The 19,199-nt window shown below is 39.9% G+C and overlaps 1 protein-coding gene across 8 annotated transcripts in view; it reads left to right on the top strand.

Annotated features, from left to right (window-relative positions):
* Positions 1 to 19,199, top strand: part of RAPGEF2 (Rap guanine nucleotide exchange factor 2) — a 310,680-nt gene that overhangs the window by 216,792 nt on the left and 74,689 nt on the right. For 6 of the 8 annotated variants that reach the window (XM_075860288.1, XM_075860291.1, XM_075860290.1 and 3 more), the window contains one exon: positions 2,204 to 2,221. The exons of the other annotated variants lie outside the window; for them this stretch is intronic. In XM_075860288.1, the coding sequence (XP_075716403.1) occupies positions 2,204 to 2,221 (18 nt within the window). The remainder of the gene's footprint in view (positions 1 to 2,203; positions 2,222 to 19,199) is intronic. 8 annotated transcript variants of the gene reach the window in all.

Raw genomic sequence — 19,199 nt, 5'->3', positions numbered from 1 at the left:
AGCGCATAAATTAATTTCTTTGGTGTTTTAGAATTCTCTTGACAGTTTTTTGCTTAGCATTTTTAGTTTTTTTTATATAGATTGAATTACATGCATCTCGTACATCCCTCTATATTGTTTTATCTGTGTAACCTTGTAGTGTGTGAGCTGTAATCCAATACACTGATATTAGAATGTTGCTATATATATATATATATATATATATATATATATATATATATATATATATATATATATATATTTATTTATTTATTACTGTGAAAAAATTTTAGGCAGTTGTGGAGAAATGCTGCAAGTAAGAATGCTTTAAAAAAAAATAGAGGTTTTAATAGTTTTTTTTTAAATCAATTAACAAAATACAAAGCGAATGAACAGAAGATAAATCTAAATCAAATCAATATTTGGTGTGACCACCCTTTGCCCTCAAAATAGCATCAATTATTCTAGGTACACTTGCACAATGTCATGGATTGTGTAGTATTATAGTCAGGTGTATGACTAACCAAATATACGGTAATGGTCATCATCTTCATATGTAGGCTGAAATAGTCTTTAACTGTAACAGAAACCGCTATGTAGGAGGCTTAAAACTGGGTGAGGAACAGCCAAACTCTGCAACAAAGGTGAGGTTGTGGAAGACCATTTCATATCACAGGTCCACCATGGCAATTCTGAGCACAGCAACAAGACACAAGGTAGTTCTACTGCGTCATCGAGGTCTCTCCCAGGCAAAGATTTCAAAGCAGGCTATTGTGCCGTTCAAGCTTTTTTTTTTAAAGAAGCACAAAGAATTGTGCAACATTGAGGACCGTAAGCGCAGTGGTCGGCCAAGAAAACTTTGTGCAGCAGATCAAGACACATCCTTCTAAATAGGAAGATGTCCAGCAGACCCATCAGCCCAGAACTTGCAGAAACCAGTGGGACCCAGGTACGCCCATCTACTGTTTGGAGAAGTCTGGCCAGAAGTGGTCTTCATGGAAGAATTGTGGCCAATAAGCCATACCTTCGAAGTGGAAGCTAGGCCAGACGACTTAACTATGCACGAAAACATAGGAACTGGAGTGCAGAAAAATGGCAGCAAATGCCCTGGACTGATGAGACAAAATGTGTTTGTTCCCCAAAGGGCTGGAGAGCGGTACGATAATGAGCGTCTACAGGCAACCGTGAAACAAGGTGGAGGTTCCTTTTAAGTTTGGGGCTGCATTTCAGCAAATGGAGTTGGGGATTTGGTAAGGATTAATTGTGTCCTCAATGCTAATAAATACAGGCAGATCGTTATCCATCATGGATTAACATCAGGGAAGCGTCAGATTGGCTCCAAATTTACTCTGCAGCAGGACAACTCCAAACATACAGCCAATGTCACTAAGAACTATCTTCAGCATAAAGAACAAGGAGCCCTGGAAGTGATGATATGGCCCCCACAAAGCCCGATCTCAACATCGAGTCTGTCTGGGGTTACATGAAGAGACATAAGGATTTGAGGAAGCCTACATCCACAGATCTGTGGTTAGTTCCCCAAGATGTTTGGAACAAACTCCCTGCCCAGTTCCTTCAAAAACTGTGTGTAAGTGTACCTAGAAGAATTGATGCAGTTTTGAAGGCAAAGGGTAGTCACACCAAATATTGATTTAATTTCTCTTCAGTTCTTTCACTTAATTGTATTTTGTTAATTGATAGAAAAAACTAACACTTCGTCTATTTTTGAAAGCATTCTTACTTTGCAGCGTTTTTCCACAACTGCCTATAACCTTTGCACAGTACTGTATATATTATACAATCCTTTTGCTAGCCCTTTCCAGTGTAGAGTCATGCCAGTGTTGAGGTAGTATACACAGAGGTATTATGTCCTATATGATATGTTTGTTTACAGTACTTTATTAAGATCTAATCTCTCCTAGTTATACTTATTAAGGACCTTGATGTTAGCGGATAATCCTGATTTTTAAACCTCCATGAGGATCTGCAATGCAATTTACAGAAAATAGCATGACGGCTGGCGGAAGTTTTCCAGACCCTCTGAATTGTGCTTGGTCGTTGCATGGCTCCCTAGATGTTTATATGTGCTTAGGGGTAGGGGGGGTTTATCATTAAAAAGCTCTTCACATGAACGTCATACTGATGGGATATTTAATAGCATGTCTTGGTAATGTTCATCTTTTCCTTTCCTTTCCTATGGCATTCATTTCATTTCGGCTCGCAGGAATGCACTAAACCTCAGGTATTGTAACTGTTAAATGTCTTGTTATGAGATCAAATTTCTGCTATTCGAATGTAAGGCCAAGTTCACACAGGGTGTATTAGTGGTGTTTTTTCCGCTGTTTTACTGCAGTGGCCAAATGTGCAAAAATAGCAAATTGTGATTTAGGAACTCCTATTGACGAGTTTCATTTATTATTCATGTTCGTTTGGCTGCTGTTTATTGGCCGTGGCTTTTTTCCCCCTCATTGTTTTAATCGTGGTAACACTTGCAATATTTGCATTATTTACATGCAACCAAGCAAATGCAGCTTGAATAGACTTTAGGAATTGCTTTTAATAACCCTCCTTACAAGAAAATAATTTTTGGGGTTTAGTTTGGTTTAGGGGATATTCTCACCTGCACAATTATCACCTCTGATCGCCAGTTCTTGAACCAGGCCTTACTGCTTTCATCAAATTATATGGTCTGTGTCCCAATCCTGCAGTGTAAGAGAGTGTTCACACGTGACAGATTTGTTGCAGAAATTTCTGGACTGTTCTATTCATTTGAATGGGGTTTGAAGAAGTCCATGGCCTTGCTGCAGAAACAACCCTCAGTCAGATTTATGGGATGGATTTAAAGTTGCCAAAATTTCTGCAACAAAGCTGCCGCGTGTGAAAGTACCCTAAGGGTTAAAGGAAACCTGTCGCACTGAAGATGCAGTTTGATTTGCAGCCAGCATGTTCTAGAGCGGAAGTTGAGCAGAGTTGAGCGGGTTGATCTATAACTTTTGTGGGAGTAGATTGACTATAACTTGTAATTTATTGATTGAAGTCCCTGTTCACATTGGGCTCACTCAATGATTTACAGCCATGCCCGTGTGAAAGTGAATACAGAGATGGCAGTCAATATCTGATTAGGGCTGCCTAGTGGACTCCATGTTAGCAAGGATGGAAATACATGAAAGCTTGTCCTGTTCTATTGCATATTACATGACGACAGGTTCCCTTTAACTCAGACGTGCAAAATGTTCATCAGTGTCTAGTGCCAACCGTCGCCTTGGGACTCTAGAGGGTCTAAAAAGCAGGAGCTCCTGCTCCAAAATTAAAGGGGTTTTCCGACCCGAATTTAAAATTTGTAAAAAGGTCTGGGCGCACTTAGTATCTTCCAATATCCCCCCCCCCCCCAAAATACCACCTTCTTGTTTCTGATGTTTTCCTCGCGATTCCTCTTCTTGCTAATTTTGCCGATTGTTTACATGCAGGAGTTCCGGTTCACGTTAGTTTCCGGTCCCGCCTAGACTAAATTTACCACAATGCATAGAGCTGGTATTTCAGCCAGCTCCTTAGCACACCACCTGTTTTCAGAAAGACCGCACATTGCACTGAGCATGCGTGGAGGAAGAAGTTAATTCGAACCACGCATGCTCTGTGAATTATTGAACCTATCCGGCCCCCACCCTTGTACATGACGTCAGTAATGACGCTCCGTACATCGAGCAGGCCGGAAGGAAGTGTGGACAGTGAACGGACGGGAATTCACCGGAAGAGTGAATTTCAGATGATGGGGTTGGCGTCATGTGACCCGCGATGCGATCGGGAAAACCGTGCAGATTCTCCAGCGTGAGTAAATTGAAAAGTCACTTGTATTGCCAGTTGTAGGGGATTGACCATCACATGTCCGGTTCTGGAAAACCCCTTTAAGCACAAAATTCAAGTTTGGCATAGTTATGCTTCTAAGGTGATTATTAAAGCCTGTCTATGTTAAGATATTTGCTCTTCACCTCCTTTATTTTTATTTTTTGCAGTTAAAGAGGCTCTGTCACCAGATTTTGCAGCCCCTATCTGCTATTACAGCAGATAGGCGCTGCAATGTAGATAACAGTAACGTTTTTATTTTAAAAAAACGAGCATTTTTGGCCAAATTATGACCATTTTCGTATTTATGCAAATGAGGCTTGCAAAAGTCCAACTGGGCGTGTTGAAAAGTAAAAGTACAACTGGGCGTGTATTATGTGTGTACATTGGGGCGTTTTTACTACTTTTACTAGCTGGGCGTTCTGATGAGAAGTATCATCCACTTCTCTTCAGAACGCCCAGCTTCTGGCAGTGCAGATCTGTGACGTCACTCACAGGTCCTGCATCGTGTCGGCACCAGAGGCTACAGATGATTCTGCAGCAGCATCTGCGTTTGCAGGTAAGTAGTTACATCGACTTACCTGCAAACGCCGATGCTGCTGCAGAATCATCTGTAGCCTCTGGTGCCGATGTGTCCTCGCTCGTCTGACACTTCTATACACAACGCCCAGCTAGTAAAAGTAGTAAAAACGCCCCGATGTACGCACATAATACACGCCCAGTTGTACTTTAACTTTTCAACACGCCCAGTTGTACTTTTGCAAGCCTCATTTGCATAAATACGAAAATGGTCATAACTTGGCCAAAAATGCTCGTTTTTTAAAAATAAAAACGTTACTGTAATCTACATTGCAGCGCCGATCTGCTGCAATAGGAGATAGGGATTGCAAAATCTGGTGACAGAGCCTCTTTAAGCTAGAAGTTACTAGCACTTGACCATGTTAATCTGTTCAGTCGTAGTTTCTCACGGTTTCTTTGCTTCCATTATAGAAATTCATTTAAGTTAAATATATTACACAAATGTGAAGTTAAAATGTATTTCACGAATACCAGAACTAGTCACTTTACCGGCTATCCAATTTTACTATTGGCACAGAAGACCGACATGTAGTATATGTTAATGTCCTTGCAACATCCTGCATGCCCTTCCCATGCCATACACCACGCATGCATGCCAATTACCCTTTCTGTATACCCGATCATATGGAAACACCTGCAAGACAGTTTGGGCGCTGCATATCCGCAGAATCACTTACATAATGTAATGAATGTTTTACCATTTTCCAAGTCCTCATTTTTATTTCTTTTCCGCTCTTGTATGTGTAATCTTCCAGTAGATGACGTTGTGCAGAGAAGAGGACCTTTATAGACTTGTAGTAGTCAACCCAAAAATCCGGCTCTTGTTTTTGTCGAATTTGTTTGTGGAAAAAAAAGGATATTGTAAAATAACCATTTAGAAGCTTTTATACACGCCTGATAATAAGGGGAATGGACATCTAATACAGGGATATTTGGAAAGAGTGTTTTTGAAATTGCGTCCCACGCTGTATTCATATAGTACCTTTTTTTTTTTCTCTGTGGAGTTGATTTTTGGTAACAAGTCAGTAATTTTATGACTTAATTAAAAAAACAATTGTGTAAGGCATCTTAAATATGTCATTTCTACTTTTATATACGAATAAATAGTTACTTCTATTTCCACTTCAGATAGTCCACTAGTCGGTGGATCATATGTAAAAAGTTGGCGTCAGTGGGCTGGTTGCATGTGTAACCCTTTATGGGTTAGACTAACTCATAAAACCACAATGAAAAGAAGAGGTTGTAACCGATTACAAGTCAACACCGTAAACTAATGTGATGGATTTCATTGGTATAAATAAATTATAAGTGGCGCATTGTTTCGCGCTCCCGACACCAGGTCCAGGGTCAACTGTCCAGGGTATTAGTATTTTTATTAGGTCTTGGGAAATGTCAGTGATAACTATACTTAAAGCTAGGTTGTGCTGCTGTTAAAAGAGAAAAAAATACACATATTAACAGCTGCTTTTATAGACCCCCCTGACTTCTTTCAGCCTGCGGAGTGTCGATAATTACATTATCTGCCCTTTATCATCCAAATAACCTATGAAGTGTATCTCCTGCATTGCATACGTTTAACAAAAAATGAGGTGCACAAGTGTTTTTCCTTGGGGGGCCATGATGGGATCCATCTGGAGATCTCTATGGAAAGATCTCATACTAGTCCCTCTCAATGAATTAGAATAAAATCAAAAAGTAAGTTTATTTCAGTAATTCAATTCAAAAAATGAAATTCATATTCTATAGATTCATTACACACAGAGTGATCTATTTCCAGCATTTTTTTCTTTTAATGTTGATGATTATGGTAACAGTTAATGAAAACCCAAAATTAAGTCTCTCAGAAAATTAGAATATTATATAAGCCCAATTTCAAAAATGTCCGTGGGTTATTCGTCATTGTATTTGTACGTTTACCGGGAAAAATATTGCTGCATGCTGTGCTATTTTTACAGAATTTTTGACATACTCTGTATCGCAGGCGCCAACGCAGATGTGAATGAAGCCTAATCCAACCGTTTTCTCATTTGTTTCTCTTATTATTTTTCCAGTTATTTAAACTGGCTTGTATCCTGACGGTTTTGATTCTCCAAAAACGTGAAAATCAGGCTGGTTCTCTAAGGCCGTGTTCACACAGTCTTTTGACGCGGGAACCACATCAGAATCAGTGCCACGAAACGGGTGAAATTGCCCCTCATTGATTTCAATGGGAGACAGAGGCGTTTTTTGCAGGGCGGGGGAGCAATATGTCCTTTCTTGTTGCGGTTTCTGTCTCTTACCTCCCATTGAAATCAATTGGAGACAGAAAAAAAAACCCATGGTGCTAGTTTCCGTGCGTCTTTTGCACCATGCATTAGCTTCATGGCCACGGGCGAAAAACGCAGCAAAAAAATTGCATGCAGGTCAACATTTCGGAAGGAGTTCTGAGGAAGATTTTTATGCCTGTAAAGAACTCTGTGTGGCAGCACCATCTGTTGGCATCAGATTTTTCCCATGTGCCAATGCCTAATAATTTATCAGTAATGGTTCCATTGCTTCTTCAATAGCTACAATGGAGAGAGTGCTGTCAATGTTAATGATGGTGGAAACCTACATTCATTACAGTTATGGGGGGTGGGGGTTATAAGATTGTGGTACTGCTGCGGGAGTGTAAAAGTAATACATTATTGTGCCTGTGGACTCGTAGCACTGGACCTCTGAGACGCATCAGTGAGGCCGGGATGAAGAACCTTCTTTTTATATGACAAATCACTCGGCTCTGCAGTGAATTAGTAGCTCTGTGATGCCAGGCTGGGTGGGGCACTTTACACGGCAGAGGTTGCCATGTGAACACTCGACTGCAGGCTCCACACTGAAATATTCACGGAAAATGAACCTAGTGTGAAGTAAAAAGTGAGGTGAAATATCACAGCTTTCTGGTGAGACCTATAAGACACTCGGTAACACACTGGACATGTAATATTCCTACTAAAACTAGACCCGTCATCTGTAGTATTCTTATATAAGGTGAAATCTGAGCATTCATATTCAAAGCCCTCCCATTATAATAATAATAATAATTTACTTCACAAGTCTAAACATTTCTGGTAATGCTGCGTTCGCCTTCTCCAGCATAGCTTTCTTTATTTGGTAGAGGTAGATGTAAGATTTGGGACGCATTAGAAACACTAGGGGGCGCTACCACTGACACCAATTTCAGTTATCTCTGCTAATAAATATTATTTTTAATGCATTTATATTGTAAGTATACTTTATAGCTAATATTTTTTGTGGGATAACCCCTTTAACGTAGCTATCACTTGATGAGATTTTTCTCTGCTGGGTTTTTCTTTAATGTGAATTATATTATTGTATATTCTGATCACATAATGTACTGCAAATTGATTTTAGAATTTTCTAAAAAAAATTTAAGTGACCTCAGGAAAGGCAATCAGTGTGATTACTGACTGCTGTCTAAGAGCCCAATTATAGGAGAGGGAACCATTGACGTCGTCTTTATTCTGTGAAGTGTTTCAAAAGATGACATGACAAAGACATCCACTCTCTTGTGGAAGCTATATATGTATATATGTATGTATGTATGTGTGTATATATATATATATATATATATATATATATGTATGTATGTGTGTATATATATATATATATATGTATGTGTGTGTATATATATATATGTATGTATGTGTGTGTGTGTGTGTATATATATATATATATATATATATATATGTATATGTGTTGTCTGCAGACACCACCCAAACGGTTGTTGATTTAATTTTTTTTTTTTAAATAAAATAAATTGGAACACTGGGTGTATGGTATATGCAGGTATTATGAGTGGCTTCATGGACGGAGAGGGCAGCGAGTCATGTAGATGAGCTGTGAATAGTATGCAGTACCAATCTCCGGCTCTGCTGCTACAAGTCTATTTTTACAAGTTGCATCATCCTTGCTGCAGAGCACAGAAGTCTTCAGGGATTCGCTGTTCTTTTCAGTTGTCTAGAAAAGAGAGCTCCATTTGATGTCAGAAATTGTTACCCACAATGTTAATTTTTATTAATATACAAACCGACACACACACCATATCCATCCATCGTGTTATTTTAATATATGGTGGCTTCTTCATATTACTTTCATAAATATATAGACCAAAACTGATCCTACCTGATAAGGTGCTGGTGGAAATGTTTCCAGCAGAATTTTATCTCCTGGGTGCAGCATAGCAAAAAGAAGCATTTTTATCATGTATCATTTTATGTTTGTGTTATCTTTGCAATTCTTCTGGTCTCTGGACCGACTTATCACGACTTCTATGGAGTCGGTAAGCAAATGTGTGTGCGGATATTTCATTCTGCCAGCTTGAGAATGTGGTGAGGTGCAAATTTCATGGTGGTTGCCCATGATAATATACTTTATCGTGTAGTTCGGCACCCATACACTGCCGCGTATGCCTTTTGATATTACGCGGCATGCGTTGTATGCAACCATGGGGACTCCGTGTTCCCCTTTACAGCATATTGTAAACACGACTCTGCCTTGTGCATAAGGCCTTAGATACAGGCCAACTTTAAAGAGGACCTGTCTCCAGGTCCTAACATCTCATTTACATATATTACCTTTAGGCCTCATTTACACGAGCGTGTGCGTTTTGCGCAGGCAAAAAACGCAGCGTTTGGCGTGCGCAAAAGGCACTTGACAGCTCCGTGTGTCATCAGTGTATGATGCGCGGCTGCGTGATTTTCGCGCAGCCGCCATCATAGAGATGAGGCAAGTCGACGTCAGTCACTGTCCAGGGTGCTGAAAGAGTTAACTGATCGGCAGTAACTCTTTCATCACCCTCGACAGTGAATTCCGATCACAATATACACCAACCTGTGAATAAAAAAAAGACGTTCATACTTACCAAGAACTTCCTGCTTCCTCCAGTCCGGTCTCCCGGCCGTTGCCTTGGTGACGCGTTCCTCTCGTCATCCGGCCCCACCTCCCTGGATGATGCGGCAGTCCATGTGACCGCTGCAGCCTGTGATTGGCTGCAGCTGTCACTTGGACTGAATTGTCATCCCGGGAGGTCAGACTGGAGGAAGAAGCCGGGAGTTATCGGTAAGTCAGAACTTCTTTTTTTTACACGTTCATGTATATTGTGATCGGAAGTCACTGTCCAGAGTGCTGAACCAGTTTAACTCTTTCAGCACCGTGGACAGTGACTGTCTCCCGACGTCGCGCACCGGAAATTTTTTTGCCGGGTTCGGTCAAAACAAGTTTGGCCGAACCCGGTGAAGTTCGGTGCGCTCATCTCTAATTTGACACTCCGTTTGGATGTTTGTAAACAGAAAAGCACGTGGTGCTTTTCTGTTTACATTCATCCTTTTGACAGCTCTTGCGCGAATCACGCAGTTCGCACGGAAGTGCTTCCGTGCGGCATGTATGGTTTTCACGCACCCATTGACTTCAATGGGTGCGTGATGCGCGAAAAACGCACGATTATAGAACATGTCGTGAGTTTTACGCAACGCACTCGCGCAGCGCAAAATTTGCGCATTGTCTGCACTGCCCCATAGAGTAATATAGGTGCGTACGACACGCGTGAAAAGCACGCGCGTCGCACGCGCGTATATTACGCTCGTCTAAATGAGGCCTTAGCCTGCTCCTTACCGGTTTCCATGGCTGGTTTCTTTATTGTTCTGCTTCCCCCTGTTAGGCGCCCGATATGGTAATTCACTATTGTTAAAGAGGCTCTGTCACCAGATTTTGCAACCCCTATCTGCTATTGCAGCAGATCGGCGCTGCAATGTAGATTACAGTAACGGTTTTATTTTTAAAAAACGAGCATTTTTGGCCAAGTTATGACCATTTTTGTAGTTATGTAAATGAGGCTTTCTAAAGTCCAACTGGGCATGTTTAAAGTAAAAGTCCAAGTGGGCGTGTATTATGTGCGTACATCGGGGCGTTTTTAATACTTTTACTAGCTGGGCGCTCTGACGAGAAGTATCATCCACTTCTCTTCAGAACGCCCAGCTTCTGCCAGATCACGCTGTGTCGTCACTCACAGGTCCTGCATCGGGGCAGACGAGCGAGGACACATCGGCACCTGAGGCTTCAGTTGATTCTGCAGCAGCATCGGCGTTAGCAGGTAAGTCGATGTAGCTACTTACCTGCAAACGCTGATGCTGCTGCAGAATCAACTGTAGCCTCTGGTGCCGATGTGTCCTCGCTCGTCTGACACGATGCAGGAGCCTTATGGTTGTCTTCAAAGGGCTGATTGTAATTGTAAGACTGTATAACTGTAACTACTCAACAGTTAATAGAGATGTTACATTTTTACAATCGGCCCTTTGAAGGCAACCATAAGACTGATGTGAAAATTAGTTTGACACCTCTGCTTTATACATTTCCTCCCTATTAGATCCACTTTTAGCTTTGGCTCAAAATTTTTTGCCAAAAACTGCATCAAAACGGTGTGTGTGATCCTGGCCTAAAGCGGTCTCTGATGACAACTTTCCAAAAATTGAGCATATGTCCTGAAGACCTGATTTTCCATTCATTTGAGTTTGCTGTTGATGGTTAGGCATTGCTATGATAGGATTCATTGGGAGGTCTTATTCAGCATTTGTAAATGTTCACTAGTACACTGTAATATTGTCAAGTGTTGATTTTACGCAATTCAGTCTCTCTATAAATGACTTGTTCCTCATGTTGCATCAATAGATCATAGATGTTATCGATCACACCGAAGTTATGAACTTAGATGTGATCGGTAACCGCTTGATCCTGCGAGTCAGAACCAGTCAGTGTCGCTGACCTGGCAGATATTGGTTTCAGCGCAGGATACAGCTGCTCTGTATACAGGATACAAAGCAGCTGTATCACAAAAAGTAAAAATAATTTTTAATTAAAACTAATTAGAGTTGCACCAAACACGCTGAAAGAGATATATATATATTTAAAGCAAAACAATTTCAAAGGTGTACATAGCCTTTAAGGAAACCTGTTTTGCTGTAGGAGAGAGGGGAATGTTTTTTGTTTTTTTTTAAATGTTGCTGGATGTGATATCATTGAAGTTCAAGTCTCTACAACCAAGGAAAGCTGATGTGCCCAAGATCAGACAATCATTTTCTTCTTGACGTTCTCAGATAATTGACATTGAATTGAAATATTGTAGCTCACATTCATGAGCCATACACTCCTCAAACACAACATAGTAGGAGTCATTTAGTTTGTAGAATTATAATTTTTTTTACATTATTATTGGTTAGGTTAGGAAAGAATCTAATAAAATACATGATTATGTATGCCCTGTTATGTAAAGCTTGTTTAAAGATGCGATATGAAATGACCTGGTTTGAGGAAACTTTGGTTGTAGGTAGCCACGTGATGTGGAATCTATGACAACCTTTTTCTTATAGTCCAGATTCAAAAAGCTCTTCAATGTAGTCTTAAAAAACGGATGTCCAAAAGCAGCCTGGCACGTAGCACTCTTCACAACATGGTCTTTTCACATTGGTGGTGAATGACAATTATTTCTTAATAATCGTTAGACAATGTGATAAAATATTATATATATTTATATTTTTAAATCTCCAGGTGTAGTCCCAGTTGAAATCTGCATTTTATCTGACTATTAGTCTAAAATGTATTCTCATAATCTGTGTAAAGTCATTTATTATTATTATTATCCATTAACACCTTCAGGACAGAGCCTGTTTTGGCCTTCAGCACGAAGCCGATTTTTCAAATCTGACGTGTCACTTTATGTGGTAATAACTCTGGAATGCTTTTACTAATCCAAGTGATTCTGAGATTGTTTTCTCGTGACATGTTGTACTTTATGTTAGGGAAAAAATTTGGTCGATTAAATTCAATATTTATTTGTAAAAAACACCAAGATTTAGAGAAAATTAGCAAAAATTTGCATTTTTCTAAATTTAAATGTATCTACTTGTAAAACAGATAGTAATGCCACACAAAATAGTTACTAGTTTACATGTTTTTTTGGACAGTTTTTTATTTTTCTATGACGTTACCTGGCTTAGAACTTTAGCAGCAATTTCTCATATTTTCAAGAAAATTTCAAGACTATTTTTTTCAGGGACCAGTTCAGTTCTGAAGTGGCTTTAAGAGCCTTATATATTATGAAGTCCCTATAAATCACCCCATTTTGAAAACTGCACCCCTCAAAGTATTCAAAACAGCATTCAGAAAGTTTGAACCCTTTAGGTGTTTCACAGGAATTAAAGCAAAGTAGAGGTGAAATTTACAAATTTCATTATTTTTTTTTTGGCAAAATTCATGTGTAATACATTTTTTTCTGTACCACAAAAGGTTTTACCCAAGAAATGCAACTCCATATTTATTGCCCAGATTCTGTAGTTTTTAAAAATATCCCACATGTGGTCCTAGTGCAGTAATAGACTGAAGCATCGGCCTCCGAAGCAAAGGAGCACCTAGTGGATTTTGGGGCCTCCTTTTTTTTTTAGAATATATTTTAGGCACCATGTCAGGTTTGAATAGGTCTTGTGGTACCAAAACAGTAAAGAACCCCCAAAAGTGACCCCATTTTGGAAACTACACCCTCAAGGAATTTATCTAGGGGTATAGTTAGCATTTTGAACCCACAGTTTTTTTGCTAAATTTATTTGAATTAGTATGTGAAGAGGAAAATCTACTTTTTTTGCGAAAAAATGTAGAAATTTTTAATTTTTACAAGGAATAAAGTAGAAAAAACACCCCAACATTTGTAAAGCAATTTCTTCCGATTATAGCAATACCCCATATGTGGTAATATAGTTCTGTTTGGACCCACAGCAAAGCTCAGAAGTGAAAGAGCACCATTTGGATTTTGCTGGAATAGTTTTCAGTGCCGTGTCGCGTATGCAATGCACTGGAGGGATGAAAACAGTGGAAACCCCTCCCCCAAAAGTGACCCCATTTTGGAAACTACACCCCTCAATGAATTTTTCTAGGGGTAAAGTTAGCATTTTGACCCCACAGTTGTTTTGCTGAATTCATTGGAATCAGTCTGTAAAGGTAAAAATCAACTTTTTTTTTTTTTCTGTAAAAACTTTTAGACCCCACACATCTTTTGCAGAATTTATTAGAATGAGGCCGTGAAAATTAATATCAACATTATTTCCACTAAAAAGTTGAATTTTTTCAATTTCACAAAGGAGGAAAAAGCACCCCTACATTTGTAAAGCAATTTCTCCCGAGTACGGCTATACCCCACATGTGGTCATAAATGGTTTTTCATTCGAAAGTAATTAACCCTTTCCGAACTGATCCATGTTTTGCTTTTTCTTCTTCGTTTTTCCTCCCCGCTTTCCGAGAACCACAACTTTTTTTATTTTTCTGTCAATAGAGTGGTGTGAGGGCTTAGTTTTTGCGGGACGAGCTGTAGTTTTATTGGTACCATTTTTTAGTACATACATATTTTTAGCACTTTTTATTACATTTTTTGGTAGAGCCAAGGTGATCAAAAAAACAGCGATTTTGCAGTTTAAAATTATTTATTCTTCACGGCGTTCACCGTGCGAGTTAAAAAATGGTATAGTGTAATAGTTTGGGCTTTTACAGGCGCAGCAATACCAATTTTGTGTATTTTTTTACATTACTTTAGAGAAAAAAATGTGAAAAGTGTTTCTTTTTGGACTTTAAATATTTATTACATTTTTTCCACTAATAACTATTAACTTTTTTTTTTTTTTTACACATTTTATTAGTCCCTCTAGGGGACTTGAACCAGCAATCATTAGATTACTGGTAGAATACACTGCAATACTAATGTATTGCAGTATATTGTGATTTTTACAGGCTCATGTAACAGCGCGATCGCTGTTTCTGTCCATTCGTCCCGGGTATCGGCTGTAATACACAGCTGACACCCGCAGTGTATGGCGCGGGCTCAGCGCATGAGATACTCCATATATCATCCCCCACACCCCGACATGCTATTAAGTTATGGTGCGCGAAGGGTTTAATGCGCAGTGGATGGTGCAGAGTGAAAATGATAATTTTCCACTGATGTGCCATTTTAGTGGACTATATGTTGTGCCACAAATACCTCATAAAATATTAACCGGGTTCTCCCGGGTATGGCGATGCCATATCTGTGGACGTAAACTCCTGTTTGGGCACGCTGTAGGGCTCAGCATTTGGCTTTAGGGAGTGTAGATTTTGCTTGGTAGTAGCTCTGGCGTTTTGCTGGTATTTCAGTTTATAATGTGGGGGCATATGTAGGCTGGGCAGAGTACATCAGGGGCATAATAAGAGGGTATAATAATGGGGTAAATAAATAATAATCCGCAGATATGTGGCCGGTGTCGCACTTATAAATGGCGCCCGTTCTTATCCGCTTTTGGACACTTTGCACATTTTGCATCGCCATATTCTGGGAGCCGGAACTTTTTTATTTTTTCACCACTGGAGCCGTGTGAGGGCTTATTTGTTGCAGGACAATCTGTAGTTTTCATTGGTACCATTTTCGGGTACATGCAATTTATTTTTTTTTTTATCACTTCTTATTCCATTTTTCGGCAAGCAAGGTGACCAAAAACCATAAATTCTGACAATGATTTTTATTTATTTTTTACGGCGTTCACCCTGGGCTATAAATGACCATTATATTTTATTCTGCGGGTCGATACGATTACGGCGATACCATATGTATATAGTTTTTTTTTAATTTTGCAGTGTTGGCGCAATAAAATAATTTATTTTCTGTGTCACCATATTCTGAGAGCCATAACTTTTTTTTATTTTTCAGTCAAAAGAGCTGTGTAAGGGCTTGTTTTTTGCGGGACGGGTTGTAGTTTGTATAGGTACTATTTTGGCGTGCATGCGACTTTTTGATCACTTTTTATTCTATATTTTGGGAGAGGTGGTGACCAAAAAATAGTGATTCTGGCATTGTTTTAGTTTATTTTATTTGCGGTGTTCAACATGCGGGAAAAATAATATTGTTTTATAGTTGGGGTCGTTATGAACGCGGTGATACCAAATATGTGTACTTTTTTTTTACGTGTTCGTTTTTTTCCGATAATAAACTTCTTACAGGAAAAAAAGCAGTTCTTGTTTGTTACTTAACTTTTATTTTTACACTTTTTTAAAAACATTTTTATTCTTTTTTTTTACTTGTCCCACTAGGGGACACTTAGGGTGGGTTCACACGACCTATTTTCAGGCGTAAACGAGGCGTATTATGCCTCGTTTTACGTCTGAAAATAAGGCTACAATACGTCGGCAAACATCTGCCCATTCATTTGAATGGGTTTGCTGACTTACTGTGCCGACGACCTGTCATTTACGCGTCGTCGTTTGACAACTGTCAAACGACGACGCGTAAATTGACTGCCTCGGCAAAGAAGTGCAGGACACTTCTTTGCAACGTAATTTGAGCTGTTCTTCATTGAAGTCAATGAAGAGCAGCTCAAGATTACGGGCGTCAAAGACGCCTTGCATAATGCGAGGAGGAGCTTTTACGTCTGAAACGACGCAGCTGTTTTCTCCTGAAAACAGTCTGTCTTTTCAGACGTAAGACAGTTCTCGTGTTCACATACCCTTAGACTTGCAGCTCTGATCGCTGCTGGAACACATTACACTACCTACGTAGTGTAATGCATTCCAACTGTCATTGTGACGTGACAGTCACACTGACCGGAAGCCTACGACGACCAGCCTCCGGCTCGTCCTCATAGGCTTCTGTACATGGCAGTCCGGAAGCCATTGTCTGGCGTCCGGTTGCCTTGGTTTACCATCGCCAGCCCCCCTGATTTCACGTCGGGGCTGCCGATCTGCGCTTAACACCTTAAGTGTGGCGATCGCAATCGAACGCCGCAATTAAGGGGTTAACTGCCGAAATCAGCGGCGATGGGCCGCTGATCGGCAACGGGGAATGCAGGGCAGACACCCTGCACAGTTAACTGTCGCTGTGGTGTAGCGCCGTGCGGCGGTTAACTGTCGAAACACTGACGTAACTGCACGTCGAGGTGCGGGAAGGGGTTAAATATAAATCATTACCAACTTCAACTCAAGAAATGGTTGTCTGGTCTTGTTTAATCCCTCCTTTTTCCAGATTTTCATTTTTTTCCTCTCCACCTTCCAAAAGGCATAACTTTTTTTTTATTATTCCGTCAATGTAGAAAAAAACAGCAACATGTTAACTTTATCTTGCGGGTTAATACAATTACGGCGATAATGAATTGACATATTTTTTCCTTGTAAAAGGAGTAAAACATTAAAAAAAATAGTTGTTAATTTTGTTTTGTGTCGCCATATTTTGAGAGCCATAACTTTTTTTTTTTTCAGTCAATTGAGCGGTACGAGGGCTTATTTTTTGCACGGCGAACTGTCGTTTCTATTGGGGTACATGGGACTTTGTGATCACTTTTTGTAAAAATTTTTTTGGTAGAGGAGGACAAAAACACAGCAATTCTCACGGTTTCATTTTTTTCACAACGTTCACCTTGTGGGTTAAATGTTGTATTGTAATAGTTTGGGCTTTTTAGGACTCGGCGATACAAGTTATGTAGATTATTATTTCGTTTTTACATTGCTTTTGGCAGAAAATGGGGAAAAGAGATATTTTTTTAACGTCTTTTTTTAAAATATATTAAAAAAAGCTTTACTTAACGGTGTAATTTTTTTTTATTAGTCACCCTAGGGGACTTGAACCAGTGACCATTGGATCGTTTGCGAGATATACTGCAATACTATATTGCAGTATATCGTGATTCTGACATGCTCCTATTAAAGTGATGTATGAGTACAAAGATGGCAGACCTGGGGGCCTTCATTAGGCTCCCAGGACACCCCACAATTGCGTTGGGGGAAGGGATGGAACGTTATAGGGGGTCTGTCCCCTGTTTCTAACGGCTCAGATGCTGCGGTCGTTATTGACTGTGGCACTTAAGGGGTTAAACAAGCGTGATCCAGCTTGTTACACTCAAACATACAGCCGAGACGCTTGTCTTAGGCCTTATTCACACTAACGTAGTTCACGGCCGTGATACCCGCGTGAAAATCACGTGCGTCGCACGGTCCTATGTAACTCAATGTAGCCGTTCAGACAGTCCGCTGCGTAAAGCTCACGACATGTCCTATACTTGGGCGTTTTTTGCGCATCACGCACCCATTGTGCTGCGCGTGATTCGCGCAACAGTTCTTAAAGAAATGAAGGGACAAATGAAACCACCTCCTTCATTTCTGTTTATTAACATAAAAACAGCGTGTCCTAACGATGCCATATGCGCGATTTGGTTGATTATATCGGGGTTTATTTGTGAAAAACACCAAAATTCAGAGAAAATGTGCAAAAATTTGCATTTTTCTAAATTTAAGGAGGCTCTGTCACCAGATTTTGCAACCCCAGCAGATCGGCGCTGCAATGTAGATTACAGTAACGTTTTTATTTTTAAAAAACGAGCATTTTTGGCCAAGTTATGACCATTTTTGTAGTTATGCAAATGAGGCTTGCAAAAGTCCAAGTGGGTGTGTTTAAAAGTAAAAGTCCAAGTGGGCGTGTATTATGTGCGTACATCGGGGCGTTTTTACTTTTACTAGCTGGGCGTTCTGAGGAGAAGTATCATCCACTTCTCTTCAGAACGCCCAGCTTCTGCCAGATCACGCTGTGACGTCACTCACAGGTCCTACATCGTGTCAGACGAGCGAGGACACATCGGCACCAGAGGCTACAGATGATTCTGCAGCAGCATCAGCGTTTGCAGGTAAGTAGCTACATCGACTTACCTGCTAACGCCGATGCTGCTGCAGAATCAACTGAAGCCTCTGGTGCCGATGTGTCCTCGCTCGTCTGACACGATGCAGGACCTGTGAGTGACGTCACAGCGTGATCTGGCAGAAGCTGGGCGTTCTGAAGAGAAGTGGATGATACTTCTCCTCAGAACGCCCAGCTAGTAAAAGTAGTAAACACGCCCCGATGTACGCACATAATACACGCCCACTTGGACTTTTACTTTTAAACACACCCACTTGGACTTTTGCAAGCCTCATTTGCATAACTACAAAAATGGTCATAACTTGGCCAAAAATGCTCGTTTTTTAAAAATAAAAACGTTACTGTAATCTACATTGCAGCGCCTATCTGCTGCAATAGCAGATAGGGGTTGCAAAATCTGGTGACAGAGCCTCTTTAAATGTATTTGCTTGTAAGACAGATACTAATACCACACAAAATATTTACTAGTTAACACTTCCCATATGTCTACTTTGTTTGTATTGTTTTTTAAATGTCCTTTTATTTTTCTAGGACATAACAAGGCTTATAAGTTTAACTTTAGCAGCAATTTCTCACAAGAAAATTTCAAAAGGCTATTTTTTTAGATACCAGTTTAGTTCTGAAGTGGTTTTAAGGGCCTTATATATTAGAAAGTCCCCATAAATCACCCCCAAAAGCTGCACCCCTCAAAGTATTCAAAACAGCATTCAGAAAGTTTCTTAACCCCATAGGCGTTTCACAGGAAGTAAAGCAAAGTAGGTGAAATTTACAATTTATTTTTTATGCCAAAATTCATTTGTAATACATGTTTTTCTGTAATACAGAAGGTTTTACCAGAGAAACACAATATTTATTGCCCAGATTCTGCAGTTTTTAGAAATATCCCACATGTGGCCCTAGTGTGCTTATTTACTGAAGCACCGGCCTCAGAAGCAAAGGAGCACATAGTGGATTTTGGGGCCACCTTTTTAAAAAAAAATATATATATGGCACCATGTCAGGTTTTAAAGAGGTTTTGTGGTGCCAAAACAGTGGAAAAGTGACCCTATTTTGGAAACTACATCCCTCAAGAAAT

The sequence above is a fragment of the Rhinoderma darwinii genome, chromosome 1, assembly GCF_050947455.1.
Source record: "Rhinoderma darwinii isolate aRhiDar2 chromosome 1, aRhiDar2.hap1, whole genome shotgun sequence".
NCBI classification, from domain to species: Eukaryota; Metazoa; Chordata; class Amphibia; order Anura; family Rhinodermatidae; genus Rhinoderma; species Rhinoderma darwinii.
This window is presented reverse-complemented; position numbering and strand designations above follow the sequence as displayed.